The sequence below is a fragment of the Patagioenas fasciata genome, chromosome 2 (assembly GCF_037038585.1).
Source record: "Patagioenas fasciata isolate bPatFas1 chromosome 2, bPatFas1.hap1, whole genome shotgun sequence".
Taxonomy (NCBI): domain Eukaryota; kingdom Metazoa; phylum Chordata; class Aves; order Columbiformes; family Columbidae; genus Patagioenas; species Patagioenas fasciata.
The window spans coordinates 15,975,285-15,993,138 of record NC_092521.1 but is presented as its reverse complement, the minus strand read 5'-3'; the positions used below and the strand labels follow the sequence as shown (position 1 = coordinate 15,993,138).

The following is a 17,854-nucleotide window of genomic DNA, read 5'->3' as shown; positions in this document are numbered from 1 at the left end:
TTGAACAGATCAAAGGCTTCTGGGCACAGAAAATAATGTAAGCACACAAAAGGCAGGTGGGTGCCTCCTAACGCCTTACCTGCTGCCGGTGTTCGCTGGCTACAGACCCAGCGCAGCCACAACGCTGCTGTTAAACAACTAAAGCCAGCAACGTGCAGGTTACACTAGGAACCCCAGAGAATACGACAAAAAAAGCATATTTCAAGAAAAATGCATTTTGAGGAACAGACTCCAGCACGGGCAGCGGCAGCGCCGCACGTGGCTGCGCTGCCCAGGACGCTGGACTTGCCGGGAGCATCTCCTGCCCCTGCCGCAGGTCACTGCACCATCACTGCACCATCACAGCCTCTGCGGAAGGAAAGAGGCGCTTAAGAGGGGGAGATTTCTCTCTCTGTGAGGGTATCATTTAGCAATTCATTATGCGCTCCCAACCCCACTGTTTCCCAGACTCCCAGAAGAACAAAAGCAGCTGCTAACCAAGATTCAAAATTGGCTTGCCTTGCGGAAAGAAAGCAATACCTAAGTCATATCTGCCTTGGAGAAGGCTACAAGTCACATAAAAACTGAGAAAAGCTGTATTTCCTCTTCTATCGCTTCAATTAATTGTGCAAAGAAAAAGAGAGTCAAAGCAAACGCATTCCAAAGTATGTTGGAGTTGAAGGTGCCTTGCAGCCCTAAAACTTTAAGTTTTCGTTATGTTGATTTTCGCCTGTTCTATTTTGCCCATCCTATTTTAATGAAAAATAAACAAACAATAGGCTTAGAGTGTGAGCTTCCTAAAAGGATTTGGTTTTCACACTTTACCTTTAGAACAGCCATAAGCCACTCGCATATCTCACTTTAATATGTAATTGATTTAAATGATCTAGTTCCACCTTTTCCCCAGAAAAAAACTGCTAGCACATAGTGGCAGGAAGGACCTTTGCAGGGTTACAGAAAGCAGAAAGGAAGTAAAAAGGCATACTGCCCTACAAACAAACTATGAACAGTAAATCTAAGGTGACATTAGTAATATTAGCTCTTCAAAACTGCCGAATCCTGTGCTGGGAGTCCTGACGACCGGGCTGGAGGTGGATTCAGTCAACAATGCTCCAAAGAGATGAAGGTACGGCAGCAGTCAAGGTCTATCAGAAAAGCAACAAGAGCCAAATCAAAGAGTCCTCACACACATCCAAGCACGAACACGGATCAACATCACTGTCCTTCCTGCTGCCCAGGATAAGCAGCGTGAAGAAATGGCTCAAACCCAACTTCAAGGCCCACAGCTCAGAGACATTGACCTTTATTTCTTATTCGTGTAGCCCACAGATTTTTCTCCCTCTTACTTTACCAAATAAAACCCTTTATTTGGAAGGGAAAATTCTCCGAAAGGCACACAAAAAGGCTGATCCCCAGCCCTAGAGATCCACCAGTGCCATCCTGTGTGTGCACTCCCACTGTCCCGCACCCCAACACACCAGGGTTTAAAACACCGTAATAACCGATTCTCTACTAATCTGGAGACGGGCTAAAACCATACAAAGGCATCCTTTATCCTACAAATAGACCAAAACAAGGCAGCAACGAGCTCATTCTTAGGCTTATAAAACAAGCCTTTACAGATAATTATGTTTTATTACTCTTCATTTTATGTGGATTGTGTTATACAAAACAAATACCAGATGCCTATTTGTTGTGTTTTTTGGGAGGGGGGAGGAGGAGGAATCTCTGCAAGCACTGTTGTAAGCAGCCCTGCTTTTAATTAAACACAATAAATGCATAAAAATTAATACTGTTTGAAATCAGCAGGTAGGAAGCAAACGCATGAACTATAGCTGCTGAAAGACCCTCTCTCCCCTCCAAGCTCCTGCGGCAAGAGCAGCCACTCATGAGCCCATGGCTCAGGGCTGGTGCTCTCTCAGCAAGGTTCCTCACCTGTGTTTCCTTGAAAAAATAATACCAAACTTTGCAGATAACCAAAAGCTTAAAAAAAAGGGTGGGGAAGAGGCAGGATTTAATGCTACTTCTGTAAAAGAGACACCCATAGACTCAGTCAGGAAAACCTGTAATTAAGAGTCAAGTAGCATATAGATGGGGGAAGAAGGGAGAGAAGGCAAGAAAGCATAAAGGGATTTCTGGCAATCTTAAAATAAGCAACCACCCAAAATGGGCCAGATCCTTCAACTGTTAACTTGCCAGACTCATACAACATGCTCCCAAATGGCCTGACGGAGCGTGCAGGACCGGAGCCCTCACCTAAGGTGAGGAACACGCATCTGGAACAGAGGGACACAACCAGAGGGAGGCACGCAAAGTGCACGCAACGCTGCAGCAAAAATGGGACACAGTTCCTCAAGGACAGTAAAACACAGCCAGCTTTCCAGCAACATCCAGATGTCAGCCATCCACCCTCCCAGAGGCAACACTAGGAAATGTATTTCCCATTTGCAGTGGTGGTTTCCTTTTCCATTTTAATTGCATTAAGATCCAATCACGGGGTGACAATAGACAATTCTTACTCAAGGCTGATATCAGCCCTACATTGTAAATCCCGTTTTCAACATCATGTCTGATAATGCTTTAATGTTCTGCAACGGAGACTGAAATTGCGTACGCAGGACCTCATTGCAGTGGGGAGCCATTTTCTAGAGAGATGTTTTTAAAAGGGAGATTTTAAAGACCTCATAGAGCAGAAAACACGAGGCAAGCAACAGTGAGATGGTTTCCACATTTCGCTGTTCATTTCCAGGTCTCCATTTGCTGTAATTATCGAAATTGAGGATGGGTCTCCTCTATTATCTTCCATCAGTGCATATTCTCAACCTACTTCCTAATGAAATTTGTTTACAAATATTCATTAGATTCCATGCTTTACTAGCCCAGTCAGTTAATTATAAGACCACGGTACCACAAAATGCAATTACAGTAATCAGTGCATTGATTATTGTGAAACACGGTTACCCTGAGACTAAAGTTTAAGTAAATAAGAACTATTGCTATAACCAGTAAACACACCAACAGGGCAACCTGGGATCACACCAATATCTCCAAATCCTTACATCTCCAGTTTTATACCCAAACAACACAGATGATCTCATCACTAATTATTTTACTATGATCTGTGAAAATTAAAGAAGAGTAAAATACCTTTTTCCTAGAAAAGATCATTATTATAGGCCACCAGCAACAGCTAACAGAACAAAAGCTGACAACCTGTTTTCACTGCTGTTCACAGGTATTTCAATGTACAAAGCCAAGAGACGTGCGCTAATGGCTCGGTTGGCTGCCTTGGTTCTCTGCAGTAGTAACCAAGAGGGACACCAGCAGGCTGGGGTACTGGAGAAGGGTCCTGTGACAGAGGACAGGTGCAAAGTGCAACGACTTTTGACACCTTCGGAGCAAATGCTTAAGACAAGGACCAGGATCCCCTGCTTGAACACAGAGCAAGAGTCTGTCCAGAACACTGGGTGCACAAACCCCAAGCTCCACAGCAAAGATAAAGCAGGGTTTGGGGAGAGGGCAACACAGGCAGAGGTAATGGCAGAGAAGACAGCCAGCCCCGTGGTTACCTCCACACCATGAGACAGGCACCAAGAGGTAAGTGGGGATTTGGGGCTCCTCAAAGCCCTCATGCTGGCCCAGGCCACGGGTGCTCCGGCCAAGACAGGACACGCTGGGTCTCTGACCACGCCAGGCCCAGCCAGTGGCAACCAGGAGCTGCTCAGATCTTCCAGTTCATCTCAGTCTACCTACAGCAACCCAGAAACAGCATCCAGGGGCAGACACAACAACACAGTGCTGGGTTGTTCTGAGATTAACATGAACGGCCACCTCCTGCTATCAACAACTCGGATACTTCTTCCCTAACATGCCCCATCTACAGAAGCCATCTTCCAAAGAACAGACTTTATTACCATCCTCTGCAATTAAATTCTGGGAAGGGTTTAGAAAAACAATTGCATTTGCATATGTGTGAGCTCATAAATTAACCCCAAGAACTCTGTTTACAGCAGGGGACTAATTTACAAGGGGAGAGCACAGAGTGCTGGGACCCACCAGCTTTGATATGTCACCCACCAGCCTTCGGCAGCTCCAGCCGCTCACACCCTTTGATGACCCGAGCTCTCCCCACCATCGCCTCGCTCAGCCGCTTTAATCTTGCCACAACAGCAGCACCGTGAAAAGAAAGGGGGAGAGGGAAGAGGGTGAGAAAGAGAAACAAAAAGAGAGAGAAAAGCGATTTGGGGCTGGAGAAGTCAACTTGATGGAGGAATCTGGAAAGATCTGACGTGCCGACAGCCAGAGATGAAAGCACTAGAAATAAGGGATGTGTCGTGTGTTTATTAAAATGATGGCATGATTCTCATAAGGAAGGTACATCTTTGACACCTCCTTGAAATCACTCCCATAAAAGAGCCACCCAGCAAGCCAGGACTGCTAAATTTAGCAAGGGTTTTATCTTTTCTCAAATATGCATAAAAGCTCCTCAAGACACGTGTCCAATTCAAAACTAAAACAGAATGTATCTTCAAACCTTGCTTAAACTGATCCACATGTCAGAGCCAACCATCAAGCCTGACACGATGCCAAGCAGTGAAGGGAAACCTAACACCAGCTTGAATTAAAACTTCTAGAACTGTAGTTAAAAAAAATAGGCAGGGAAGATGGGGAAGAAGACATAAAAATGCATGATCACCTGAAAAATTTCCCCACCTTCAAAAAAATGTAGCCTTGAAATTCCTACCTGCTTCATTCACCTTGCTGCTATCGTATTTTTTGTTAACTTCACTTTTGAAAATTTCTCTGGCACTTAGTATGCAGGAGCGGTGTGCGGGAATAGATCCCGCTGCCATAGATAATGCGGTTCTAAGGGAAACCCATCAATTGTTAATGGCCATGCAAATTGTCGAAACTAGAGAGTTATTCACAGTTATCTCACTGTGATTTGGTAAGTGTCCATGCCTGATGTGATCACTCACTTGATGTATTATTCCTTTCAGTTTTAGGAAAAAAAAAAGCATGAGAGAGAGTGGGAGGGCAAAGGGATGTTACTTGTTTTAAATTATTTTAAACATTCACACATAGCTCCTCATGCAAAGGTTTTACAGTACAATAAAGTCCTCCCTAAGATGACAGTCGTGCCATACTGAAACGTTTAAATCCCTCCGATCAGAAACTAACGGGGTTTAGCGTGCAATTTCAGACCCTGATCTTGCAAAGCACCTTCTTCTGTTTCAACGGCACCCATGGTTCCCACATCCTTTGTGGCACTGGATCTTCCAGTTGCAGGTTGCACCACTTCACATTTTCTGATCAGGGTTTTCTACTGCTTCTGCCAAAATTTGCTGACATTTAATAAGCTATAGGCGTCTCTGCAAATCCATAATACTTTCACACTCCACACTCCCGCAGCACCAACTTACCGATCATTAATTTTCAGCTTTATTGCAGCTCCAACATATCAGATGTTTTTTTTTTCTTCTTGTCTGAGATTTATTAGTTCTAGCAAAGTGTACTTTGTTGTTTTATTTTCTTTTCTAGTTTTTAAACAGCCATTAAGGGGGAAATGTTACTGTTCTTTATAAAGTAGTTCTGAAATCACAGTATAAAAAATAAATCTTATAATTATGTTTCCCATTAGGATTAGATAAATTATATTTAATTAAAAAAAACAACTGCTAGCACCCAGCACAATGTTCGGTGGCAAATCAAGGAGATGAAACATTTATATGTTTATCTTCCTGCAGCAGCTGATGGAGTCTATGAGCAGACACACCCAAACAAGCCTTCAGAGATACCAGTTCAGACATCATAAACAAAGATTCGTCCTTCCCTTCACATAAAGGTTCTGCTTTTTAGAAGCAGCCTCTGATTTTACTCTTGCAGACTACAGCAAGTACAATTCCAGTGGGCTTTCAGTTACACACCAAACTACTTGATTGCACCACGAATTCCAGTATTGCGATAAAAGGTCTGCAATTATTCATGGGGCAAAACCCAGTATCAGAAGAAGTCAAGATCTCCTAGGAGAACGAAGAAAATCTGCATTCCTAACCAAACTCTGCCACGCTCACCTCTCTCCGGCACTGCTGTTGGGTAGGTGATGCTCTCCATCAGCCTGATGGCTGTTGGGGTCATAACACAAACTGCAGTTGTAGGAAACGATTTATAGCAGGCTGCTCTTAACAGCCTGAGAGAACTAATTATTAATGGGACTGGGTCCCCCACGTGAACTTCGCAAATGTTATGGTATGTATTTTCCATTTAGGAATCGCTGCCAGCACCGCTACGCGCAGCCCGTCAGCATCACGCTCTCAATTTTGTTTAGGAGCTGAAGAATGATTGATCTTATTGATTTGTGTCAACGGTCTGACATGGCCGTATCGACCAGCAGTAATTTTGTGGGAGGAGCTGGGAGGGGAATTGGAGACGGCAGTTTCTGTAACACACCATCCTGCTCAAAGAGAAAATGTTGTTAGAGATGCCAGTACAGCCATCGATGGGACCGCACTGGGACTCAAACCGACACAAGTGAGCAACGAGACATTTCCCGTGACCGTGTTTACAGCAAATCCACTGCTAAACACCCGACTGTATAATTATAATCTATTACAATTATGCAAAGAAGTAACATTTCAGAAAGGCCTTCTCATTTCCCATTCTTAGCATTGAATACTTTTGTTTTGCAGCCAATCAACTAAATTAGCCCTAATTCTGTTTCATTCACAAACACAAAGAGTATATTAGAGGGGAAAAAAGTGAACGAACAGGAAATTCACTTAGGAACACATGAGTTATTTCATTTTCATGCATTTCTGGACCAGAAACCATCATGGGGAAGAAATCAACTTAAGGCAGGAGAGCTTTACAGAATTCGTGAACTGCACCGTGAGAGCCCTCGGAGGAGCGATCGGAACCATCGGTGCTTGAGCGCTTTCACGGCATCTGAGAGAAGTAAGGAGACTTAAAAGACTCATCTACCAAATCTGAACACGTATCCCAACCCATGGCAAGTGCCAAACCCCAAAAAAGCTTTTGTGGGGATCCTCCCACACACGCACACAGAGAGGAGCTGCTTGATGCTGCTTCTGATGACTTACCACATTTTATCGTAAAGTCACAGTTTGGAGCTACACTCACCGACAGGTCCTGAGAAGTGGGCACGGAAAACATTAATGAATAACACAGGTTGTTTCCAAAAGGTGGCCGCAATTTCAAAGCAGTATATTTGAGGATGGCAACATGTTAGAATTACACAAAAAATTACAAATGGTTTAATAAGTTATCAAGCTTTAGTAACTTTTAGTAACCTAAATGCCCCGCCCTTTCAAGTGGTAAGAGTTTCATTCTTGGTCAGTTTGTGGTTGCAGAGATAACGTGATTTCAAATTGGGTCCATCTTTTTGAAACACCCTGTATTTTAGTTTTACACAGCACTTTCTCTAAGATACTTCACTCTGGGACTGCAGGAGAGCGGGGCAGTCTCTCTTACTGCAATATGAAATAGGAGCCTGATTCAGCTGACACAAATGCCCCAACTCTACCACTTTTCGGGGAACACCAGCTTAGCACCCTAACTGCACCCTTGCAGAGCAGACAGCACTACACCACTTGAAAAACTGAGGTTACATCTCAGCAAGAGGCAGGGGGAGAGACAAGTAGGAAAAGCACAAGAGATTTAAAGAAAATGACATCATCTTTCTCTTGTTACTGAGGAGGCCTAACCCTCCTGGCTGGATTAAAGTTATGTTTTCTTCTTCCGAGAAACAACAACATTTTAGCAAGACTGCGTTTGGAAAGCCATCAGCCTGGCAGCACTCACACCAGTTCTTTTCCAGCAAAGCAGTTCGGCACAACAGTTTGCTGAGATCAGGCCTTTATTCCTTAAAACATTACTTCCCTCTTCTCATGTGAAACAAAACTCCTTTCTTTTGTTCTCGTTTGGAAACTAGTTTATCCTGCAGCACTGCAGTGTGCTGATCCCCCATCCCTCTGCTCACAAACCCCTTCCCAGATCCATGGTGCCCGTGCTGCGATGCCAGGACAGGGACCGCTCCAAGCACGCTCTTCAATTTCTTCCAAAGCACGGATGTCAACTGTTCAAAATTATAATTTGCCCCATAAATGGAAGAAATAATGACTCCCACCATCCTCTGGCCTGGGTCTTTAATCGCCCAGTGCTGCAGGCCCCTCCTGCCCCAGCTCCCTCCGTGCCTGCTCGAGATGTGGGGACGAGTTGTATCAGCATTGCATAGCACTGATGCTCCCTCCAGTTGACTGAGGAGGCTCCTAAATTAAGAGCAAGACAGTGGCGATGTACGTTCTGTTTCATCCTGAAACCTGGATTAAAAAAGAGCAGCACAAAACCTTACCTAAAAACACAGCACAGCTGGACGAACAGAAGAGGAAGAACAAATCTACTGCTCAGTGTAAACCACGAGAAGGTTTTGAAACCTTTGTGTCCCAAAATACTTGGTAATGTGGAAAGCTGCAGAACCTTACATATAACCTGAAGTTATACTCACACATTCCCACTTGCTGAACTAATCTCCATACAACATGGGGCAGGAGTATCTTGCATCATCATCCAGATATAGTCAAGTCCTTGAGAAGCCAGTCACCTTAGCAGCCCCGACACAGCACTTAACTCCCCCCACACGCCAGACGGTTACCTACATACCTACCGATTATTTCTCTCTGGTTAGCAAAATGGTTTGTTTACTCAAGACCACAAAACTCTTGTGGATTTTCTGAAAGAAACCCTGCAGAGAGAAAGGGAAAACAATCACAGATAATACTCCAGAAATCATCAGATTACAGCACATTCTCTTGACTCACATCTGTTGAGTAAATAAGTGCTTCGTGCCTACCAGTTTCATTTACCTCCCTTGCCCGCAAGCGGCTGCCGGTTTACTTTCCAGTGGGCTGTTCCAGGGCTGTATGTGGGGCAAAAGGATTATTGTATTTCCAGCAGAGACAAACCACCAGCCTTTTCCGCTTGGGTTTGTCTTCAGCTGAAACTCCTCTCGTTCCAGCCCATCCTCCCAGGGAGATACAACACTTCAGAGCTGCACAGACACAGAGACCCACAGCTGGGAACACCCTCCGTGCAGCGGGGAGCAGCAGCACGCAAGCCCCTAGAAGAACCCCAAATTCAGCCATCCCACTCCCGTCAGAGCAGTTTCAGTGAAGCTCACTTAGGCTGCTGCAGAAAGTCCCGCACAAGTCAGAGTTTGTCCCACGGAATGCCCAGCCAGGGAGGGTGAGAAGGTTGGTGTACCACGGGATGTTCAGTATCTTGCCCAAGCAAGAGCTGGAAACATCACTTTCAGTTCTGATCTGGGTTCAACAAGCCCTTCAAACTTCCCGTTTCAGGATTAATTCTGCTTAAAATGAAAATGATGGCTCAGACAATTTTTTTTGTTTGAGTTCTGTTCTACCGCCAAGCGTCTCCTCAGTGATAATTATTTATCAATGAATTATCCGAGAACAATTTTCCTAGGCAGGAAAAGCAGTGAAAGCAGCTTTCACCTGTGCCTCTGCATACAGAAGATGCCTGCTCTGGACCAGATCAGCCATCTACTGTAACGCTTTGTCACCACAGAACCTCATCTGAGATGCTTCACAGGAAGATGCAGAAAAGCCCGGGGCAAGCAATTATAATAATAACTTGCCCCACAAGAAAACTTAATTACCTGAGGTTAGGAGGGTGCCTGGTTGAAGGCTGGCGGGCAGGGTGTGCTCCTCTGCCACTGCCTGACCCTGCACACCCAGCCACACACGCCGCGGTGCTCGGCACCAACACGGGGAAACACGCTCCTGCACACACACCCACCTGCTGCCGCCCCCTCTCCGAGGAAAGGGCTGAGGATCGCACCGCTGGCCGAGACCTCAGGGGTGCTCCCATCGCCCCTGCGCCCAGAGATTCCCAGGTGGGAGCCCCTACCCCTCCCAGGGCAATACTTCGATTAAATTGGCATCAACAGGCACATAAGGACCCTTTGCAATACATACCAAGAGCAGGAGGAGGAAGACGATAGAGCAAATCACATATTTCTCAGATGTACCTTTGCTATATACCTGCTTACTGCATCTTGGAATAAATGTTTGTAAAACGGGCAAATTTCCAGTTTCTGGAAAATTGATATTAAAATAAAAAAGCAGTCTGATGGGGACAGGTCTCTGCAGGAGCCAAGATACTCTGGGAAAATGCCCAAGCTCTCTCAATAAGTAGTTCTTGAGTTTCATCCAAGCTCCCGAAGTAGCCTGGTGATATACAAGATGCACAGACTGGTTCCAGTCTCAGTTCAGATGTTCCGGACAACAGGCACCCTGAACCTCAGTGATTTCTCAGCCCTGTCCTAAATAGCTGCAAAGGAGCTGGCTTGTGAAAGCTTTTCAATAATTCTTAAAAGAATCCAGTAAGTGCTTAAGTGTGGAACTTATATTTGTATTTTAATACAACACAATACAGCTCAGTACGTTGAAAATATAAGAATTTCACCTTTGTTCAAAACATGCACATACATGCATATGCAGCATATAGATTATCACCATGTTGGATGGCCTTACTTCACATTTTCATGGTGGTCTTGCGAACGGCAAAGTCATCCCTAGAGTCTAATTCTACCACTTTTTTTTTTTTTTAATGTGTAGTTTTTGTTCCTGGTGGGAAGGAAGCAAAACTAAAAGTTGCTTTTCTTCCCATTCCGTGCTTATTGCACGACTGTAACCTTTGCTCAGGACAGCATTTTCATGGGCAGGAGGGTTCAGCCGTGATTGACACTCCTTCTACCAGTAGAGTGCACACCAGGTAAACCTACTGGGTACAGGTTCAGCTGGATACTTTCAGCTGTAAAATTACACACACAGCCCTGCTCAGCGGTATCGTGCCCTGCAGAGATGTCTCGCGGGCACAAGCACATGGCGTGCCAGTGCTTTCTCCTCCTCTGCCAGCCCTGCAGCCTCACGTAGATCTGGGCACAGCTCCTTCCATAGGCTCCTGCTCAACCCCACGCCTCCAACCTCCGCTGGCAGAACTAGTCCCACCTCATGAGTCCCACCTTTCTCAGTTCAGTCCTGACCACACAGGCTTTTTGAGCACTGACAAGTCAAAAAACTTAAGTCTATAAAGAACACCTCACTGCACTAGTTGTCCTACAGTATAAGTTCACATTTCTCCAAAAACACATTTGTTGCTCATTTCCCCTTCTCCATCCTACTCTCTTCAATGCTGTTCATTATGGTTTTTTCCCCTTTGTTTCATTACCATCAGTAACTTCAGCTACCCTGCACAGATACGAGCAGAAAGTCTCCTCAAATAAAGGGATCTTTTGATAAGACTTTGTGGTTTTGGATACCATCATTGCTCCTCTCTCCATCTTCCAAGGGCAGGGTTGTTGCATATATGGGGATACACCACAGACAATATTCTCTGCTTTCCTAGAAAAATCCACACTTCGGTACAAAATCTCTTCTTTGCCTCACATACTAGAGCATTGCATTCCTCCATTTCTTTCGGTATCCATAGTCATTTATATTACCTTCCAAAAAGTAATTATTTGGAACCAGTTAAGCCTGTACATGAATTCTGCCTTTGTTTAAAACACATTGTACATATGTATATATTTAGACGGTCATTAAATATTTAAGAGGCTGTCTTCAAACGTCAGCAGCAGCACTGTTTATTCACTTAACCCTTTGTGAAATGGAAAGCTCAATGCTGAAATCCTACTGTGGAGGAATTCAGAAAGCCCAGCTGCCCTAGTGTTGGGTGACAGAGCCCAACTTTGACAGAGTCAAGGGCACTGGTAAAGAAACCAGAGCTTTTCTTTGTTTTCCTTTGCATCCTGTTTGCTAGTAGCCTAATCATGATAATGCAATTCATTTTAGTCTGCATCAGCTTTATCTGCTGAGATGCATAACTGGGATGCAAATTAATTAGCTGTAACATACAGATTCATCTTTCAATACAATTGAGGGAGAAAGAGTCAAATATGCACATGCCTGTCCCTCCTTCCGCCAAATGAAATAAGACACTCTACGGAGTTTCTACAGGTCAAGAAGTCACCTTTCTTGGCTTTTTCAGTCTCCTAGAGAGGAAACAACTCATCCTGTGGACAGGTGGACATTTTTTCGGACCTCACGCCAAATGTTGCAACATAGACGAAACCCCATCACAACTAACTTGCAATGTGCATTAGCACCAATTATAACACAACATAACCCAACCACTCTGTTAACATGCGATTATCATGTTTTAAAATCTGGTCACCTCATCTACCCAGCTTGGCAAGGGCTCCACCCAGAGACTATCATTCATGTTTTGCCCTGGCAAGGACTGGTATTTTGGGGCCAGCTCTCCATGGCCAGAGCACATAGACTCCTGTTTGTCATCTGAAGTGAAATACTGTAAGCGACACAACAGAGGACGGGGAAACCAGCACAGAAGAGTGAAATATGCAACTCTGACAACTCTACATGGATACACAAACACACATATCTTGGAGAGTGCATTTTATTCTTTTTGATTAAAACCTTGAGGACGCACTGTTAAAAATCCAAACCCAAAAAGCCCCACGAAAGCTCCTCTGCATGCAGTTTTCAAGGCCCAACTGTATTTAGAGACATTTCTTTGCCAAGCCTCATTCATGATGGGATGTCGCTTTAGGTGGGGTGAGTAGCAGAGTCCCTCCTACAGCTTTCACACCTGGGCTGCACTTCAGCACAGCAGCCCTTGAACTGACACTGCCCTGGGGATGTGACCTTGTCAGGTTTTATGAAGGGAGGGAGCGCCAGGCGTGGTCTGTGTTTGCAGGGGAGAGGTGGGGAAGGCCGGCAGCCGGCAGAGCCGGGAGAGCAGCAGATGGCATCCTTCGCTGCGAATCGGCGCAGGAGCACGAAGGGGCCGCGGCTCTGGCAGGTGCGCTCGCTCGGATGAGATGCTGGGCTGAGGAGCTTCAGCATTTGCAGTCGTTTGCCAGAGCGACCTCATGCATCTCAGTGGCCTGATCACAGATTCTGTCTGTCTCAATTCTTGAAGTAATTTTATTTTCTTGTAATAAAATTTTTATCTTCCTGTCTTTAACAGCAGCGTTGCAACAAATGCTGAAGTCCCCATACACCACCCCAGATATGGCCACATCTTAGCAGCAACTATGTTTTTTGTATGAATAGCATGCCTTACCAGTTGGGTTCATGCTTCCGTATCCCCTGAGGGTTGTTATGTACACCACTTGCTACAAAATAAGCATCAAATACACTTCAGGAGGAGCAGAACTTACAGGGAGAGGTCTACCTTTTATTGGACCAAATGGCACAGCTGTAAAAAAATTGAATATAGCCCTCCTCCCATTAAACCATGGGCAGGTATATTTGTTTTTATGACAACTCAACAGCACACATGCAACAGAAGGCAGCAAATAACCAGGACTTTTCCTATCTGTAAATTAGCTCCAATTGCTGAGATCCAAGTGAAGAAACAGCAGTCTGCAAGGCTACAGTTGCTAGGTCTCCCTTCTTCCCTCCCAAGAAATATTGCCCAAAGGACTTCACAAGCCAAAGGGACTCCTAGGTCACAAATAACATGAGTTGAGCTTAGTATCTCTACTGCTTATTTGGTACTGTTGCTGTATCACTTCCACGTGTGCATCATCTCACCACTCGGACATCAGTTTTCTGAAAGGGAATGGGATTAAAAGTCCAGCAAGTATTTGCACTGCTGTCTTCTCCCCCTCAGCAGCACATTTACAGAAACTGGAGGGCGAGCAGAGTTCATCCCGGCACACACAGGCTTCTCAGCGTTGCGGTGCTGACCTTCCCGGTCTGTCCCAACCCCTTGTGGCTAGTTTTGGTGGCGAAATGGGCAGCTAGCTGGAAATTTTGATCAGCATTAATGCCACCGTAGTTTCTTCACGACTGCTCTCCAGGAGCATTTTTCCGCCCACGTTCCTCTGTGCATCGCAAACCCTTCCAGCCACTGGCAGCTCTCGGTGCAGCTCCACTGCACGCTACCAACCCAGCACTACACGGCTGGTCTGTTTTAATCCAGCCTCTACCTCCTGCTACACGGGAAACATTCTCATGCGAAAAACTTCATATATAGACACCTACAGCAAACATAGCGGTGGTCGGCATTTAAATGAACTAATCATTTGCAAACAGCTTAGTCAGCATCGTGGTCCTGGGGGTAATTCCCAGGACGCGATTTTCCCGGCAGTTATGTATACAATCCTGAAAAGCAGACTGGAAGACAAGGGTAGCACCACAGTGACACAAAATCTGGCTAGACAGTGACACTACCAACAAATAAAAATAAAAATGGGGGAAAGCCAGGAAACCCAGCATTCACAGAATACACACGCTGTGCTCGCGCTGTGGGTGCATCTTCTCGCATGTAAAAATCAGAAACAGGACATGAACACAGCCAGCATTTCCTTTTTCCTCTATTCTTTACTATGCTGTACCAGTTTGAACCAAGAGAAAAAAGACAGCAAGTTACTGCCTCGTCTGTGGAGATACAGACACTGGCCAGACACCAGGCAGTGCAGAGCATCCCAGAAACCACCCTCAGCGACTGACCCACCACAGAAGCCAGGCTCAGGAACGCACTGAAGAGGGCTGAGGACTCGCACAAACTTTGTCTTGGGGCAGGGAAAGCACAGGGCATCGACTGGGGGGGATGAAGGGCAGTGCCAGATGCCAGAGCATCCTCCAGCAGCACCTTCACCGCTCGCCATGTTTGCAAAGCCAAAGGGCTGCTGATGGAGGTCACCGGTCCCCGGGGCGAGCAACGCCACAGCTGCAGGACACTGCGCTGCCCCTCAATCCCTCCAGCCGGCTCCCACAGCCGAAGCAGCACCGAGCCAGCCAGCAGCCTCACAGGTGACCGGAGGAGTGACCAACCCACCCGAAGGAGAGATCACGACTTTCCCCTGGCCTGTGAGCATCTGCAAATGCCTTGGCTCACATCTGCTCACAGCTGCCCAGTAGCCGGGACCGCTCTGCAGAGCCGGGCATGCCGCTGTGCCCCTGGGAACACGGGCACGGGGACAGGGCACCACTCACTTACTTTTCGTATTCAGCGTTGTCTCGATCGCAGCGCGAATCCTTGTGCTTTTGCCAGTCTTTGCCATGCTTGCAGGTGGTCAGGAGGACAACATCCTCTCCGTTATGGACGTGATATAAGGCATTCCTGGTGTCTGACCCTATCCCCGTCAGGTACCTTTTCCCCTTGAATACCAACATGTACTTCCTGAGAGGAGGGATGGTGTTAAACCTCAAAAATCCCTTCTCCCCTCCTGTCCTAGGATGATCCTTAGAAAAGAGCGGGATAGAAACGTCAAAGTTGGGTCTGAAGTTTTCAGTACTGATGCTGGCTTTGGCCAGCATGGCCTGGCCAATGTCGAACCCCACATCCTCGGTATAGTCAGGCCAGGTGCCAGAGTATAAATTAAAAATCAGGTGGTTTCTGCCGTTGTTCCACAAGTGGAGGCTCTGCACCTTGGAGCGGAGGTTGTGCACGTACTGGGGGGAAAGCTGGTCCCGGTCCAGCGTGTCCAGGCTGAGGACGAAGAGGCAGGCCTGCCCGGGGTCGGAGGTGTAGAAGCGGGAGCCCTCGATGGCGGCCAGGACGTTCTGGTAGCTCTCGGCGATCTTCTCCCCTTTCTGCTGCGGGTACACGTAGACCTTGAAGCCGTTTTTCCGGCACTGGGCGAAGTCGAAGCAGGACTCCATGCGGCAGCGGCGCCCGCGGTACAGGCCGGCGCTGGCGTCCCGCCGCTGCCGGGGGGAGACGCGCCCGCCGCCGCCCTCGGGGCCCGGCCGCTCGGCGGGCGCGAAGGGCCGCAGGGCGTCGGGGAAGCGGGGCCAGGGCCGCTCGGCGCCGGGGCGCGGGGGCGGGCCATGCCGGCTACCGGGCGTGGGGTGCCGGGCCGCCCGCAGCCGCACGCCTCCCAGGTAGAGCAGCAGGGCGAGACAGGTGCCGGCGGAGAGTAGCGTCAGGTAGCGTTTTTTGGCCTGCATGTGTCCGGCGGGGGTCCGGGGGGCTGCGGAGGAAGGCGGGGGCGGCCCGAGCTCGCCGGGCGCCGCTCTCAGCTCCGCTCCGCCATCTTCCCGCCGGCGAGCGCTTCAAACTCTCTTCGCCCACCTCCGCTCGGCGCCGTTCCCCAAGCCGCCGGCCGGGGCCGCGCATGTGGGCGACCGCCGCAACTTTCTCCCCGCCGGTGTCTCAGGGGCGGCGGGCGGCGGCGGGCCGGCGGCGGCCCGGCGGGGCGCCCCGCATGCACTCAGGGGCCGGCCCCCCGCGCGGGGCGGGCACCGGGGCAGCCCCGCTCCCGCCTTCCCGCCGCTGCCTGCCCTCTCCTCCGCCACGCTCCCGCCCGCCCCTCCCCTCCCCGCGCCGCCAGCCCCGCCCGGCTCGGCCCGGCCCAGCGTAGCCCGGCCCCGCCGGCTCACAGCCCGCGGTCGCCGCGCCGCAGCCTGACGAAGCCCTGCATCGCCCGGCGCCCACCCGGCCCGGCCCCGGCGCCACTCGCTCCTCGCCGCGCTCCCGCTGAATGGCCCCCGGGACGGAGCGGCGGCGGCGGCGAGGACCCTCCTCCCTCTCCTCCTCCTCCCTCCCCCCGCCTCCTCCTCGCCCCTCCCCCGTTCCCCGCCTCCCCCGGGCCGCAGCAGCAGCGCCCGCCGAATCCCGCGCCGCCCGCCCTGCCCGGCCCTGCCCTGCCCGCCCGCGGGCTGCGACCCCGCTCACCCGGCCCCCCGCGCGCCGCCCCCGCCCCGGCCCCGCCGCGCTGACCTCATCCAGCCACGCAGCCCCGCGCCCCCATTGGCGGGCGTCACGTCCGGGGGGGCGGGGCTTCCGCTGCACCCATTCATAACCTGGCGGGCGGGGGACGCCGGTGCTGCTGCCGGGACGGGCGGGGAGGGGGTTACGTGGGTGTCACTGGGGTCCTGCCCGGTAGCACGGGCGCCAAGGGGCTTCGATACCCCTTGGGCTGAGATTCGGTGCGGCCCAGCGCCTGGGCGTCCTGCTTCATCCCCGGCCCGGCCTGGCTCAGACCACTCAGATCTGCCGCCCCCGGGCTGGGGCAGCCCGGTTCGGCCCGGCGTTCCGCCCGCGATGTCGCCGCCGCTGCTGCCCCCTGCTGAGCGCGGCGCCGCAATGGTGGAGCCGGCCCGGGGCACGGCTGGCTTGGGCGCGTGCGGGGGGAGCGGACTCAGCTGCCCAAAAATGGGGGTGAGATCCGAAAAAGAGCTGTTACGCGGCAGCTGGGAACAGCGTCCTTTGTGGTGCGGGTAGAGCCGGGAGCCGTGGCCGCCCTCGCTGTCTGCCCTTCTGGCTGGTGGGGAAGGCAGAAGAGAGGAGAGGATGCGGCTGTGCTGCCAGCCCGGGGGCTGCTGTGAAACGGGGCGTCCAGCGGTCCCCACCTTCACCAGCTCCCCGGGGAACAGGCCCTGTGCGCCGCGGCGGTGGGTGCTCCTGGGCTGGCAGGTGCTGCCAAGGCGCTGATGGAATGACTGGGCTGTGGGAGCTGCCTGAGCACCCAACCGTCCCTGCAGCTACACGTTCGTGCCTAATCTGACTTTGGCGCTCAATTCCGTCACCAGCAGCCCGGGCTACTGGGCAGAGCCTCCTCTCTCAGGCAAGCTGGTCTGCGTGGCAAACACAGAGCAGGGCCCGGCTGGACAGGCAGCGGGGCTGCAGTTGGGAGCCCTGGCTTGCTCTGGCATGTGTGGTGCTGGAAGGAGTGGTCACACCGGGGGTGGGTGTACGTGTTTCAGTCCTGCTATCTCAGCAAATAATAGCAGGGAAATTGAACTGGACAAGCTTCAAGCTGGTTGCCCAAAATCTTGGGCATCAATAAACCATCTTGTGC

The 17,854-nt window shown here is 49.6% G+C and overlaps 1 protein-coding gene across 1 annotated transcript in view; it reads right to left on the bottom strand.

Moving 5' to 3' along the window:
• EXT1 (exostosin glycosyltransferase 1) overlaps positions 1–16,346 on the bottom strand; it is a 182,080-nt gene extending 165,734 nt beyond the window's left edge. The window contains exon 1 of the mRNA XM_065830557.2: positions 15,049–16,346. Within this exon, the coding sequence (XP_065686629.1) occupies positions 15,049–16,001 (953 nt within the window). The 5' untranslated portion in view covers positions 16,002–16,346. The remainder of the gene's footprint in view (positions 1–15,048) is intronic.
• Positions 16,347–17,854: the final 1,508 nt, after the last annotated feature.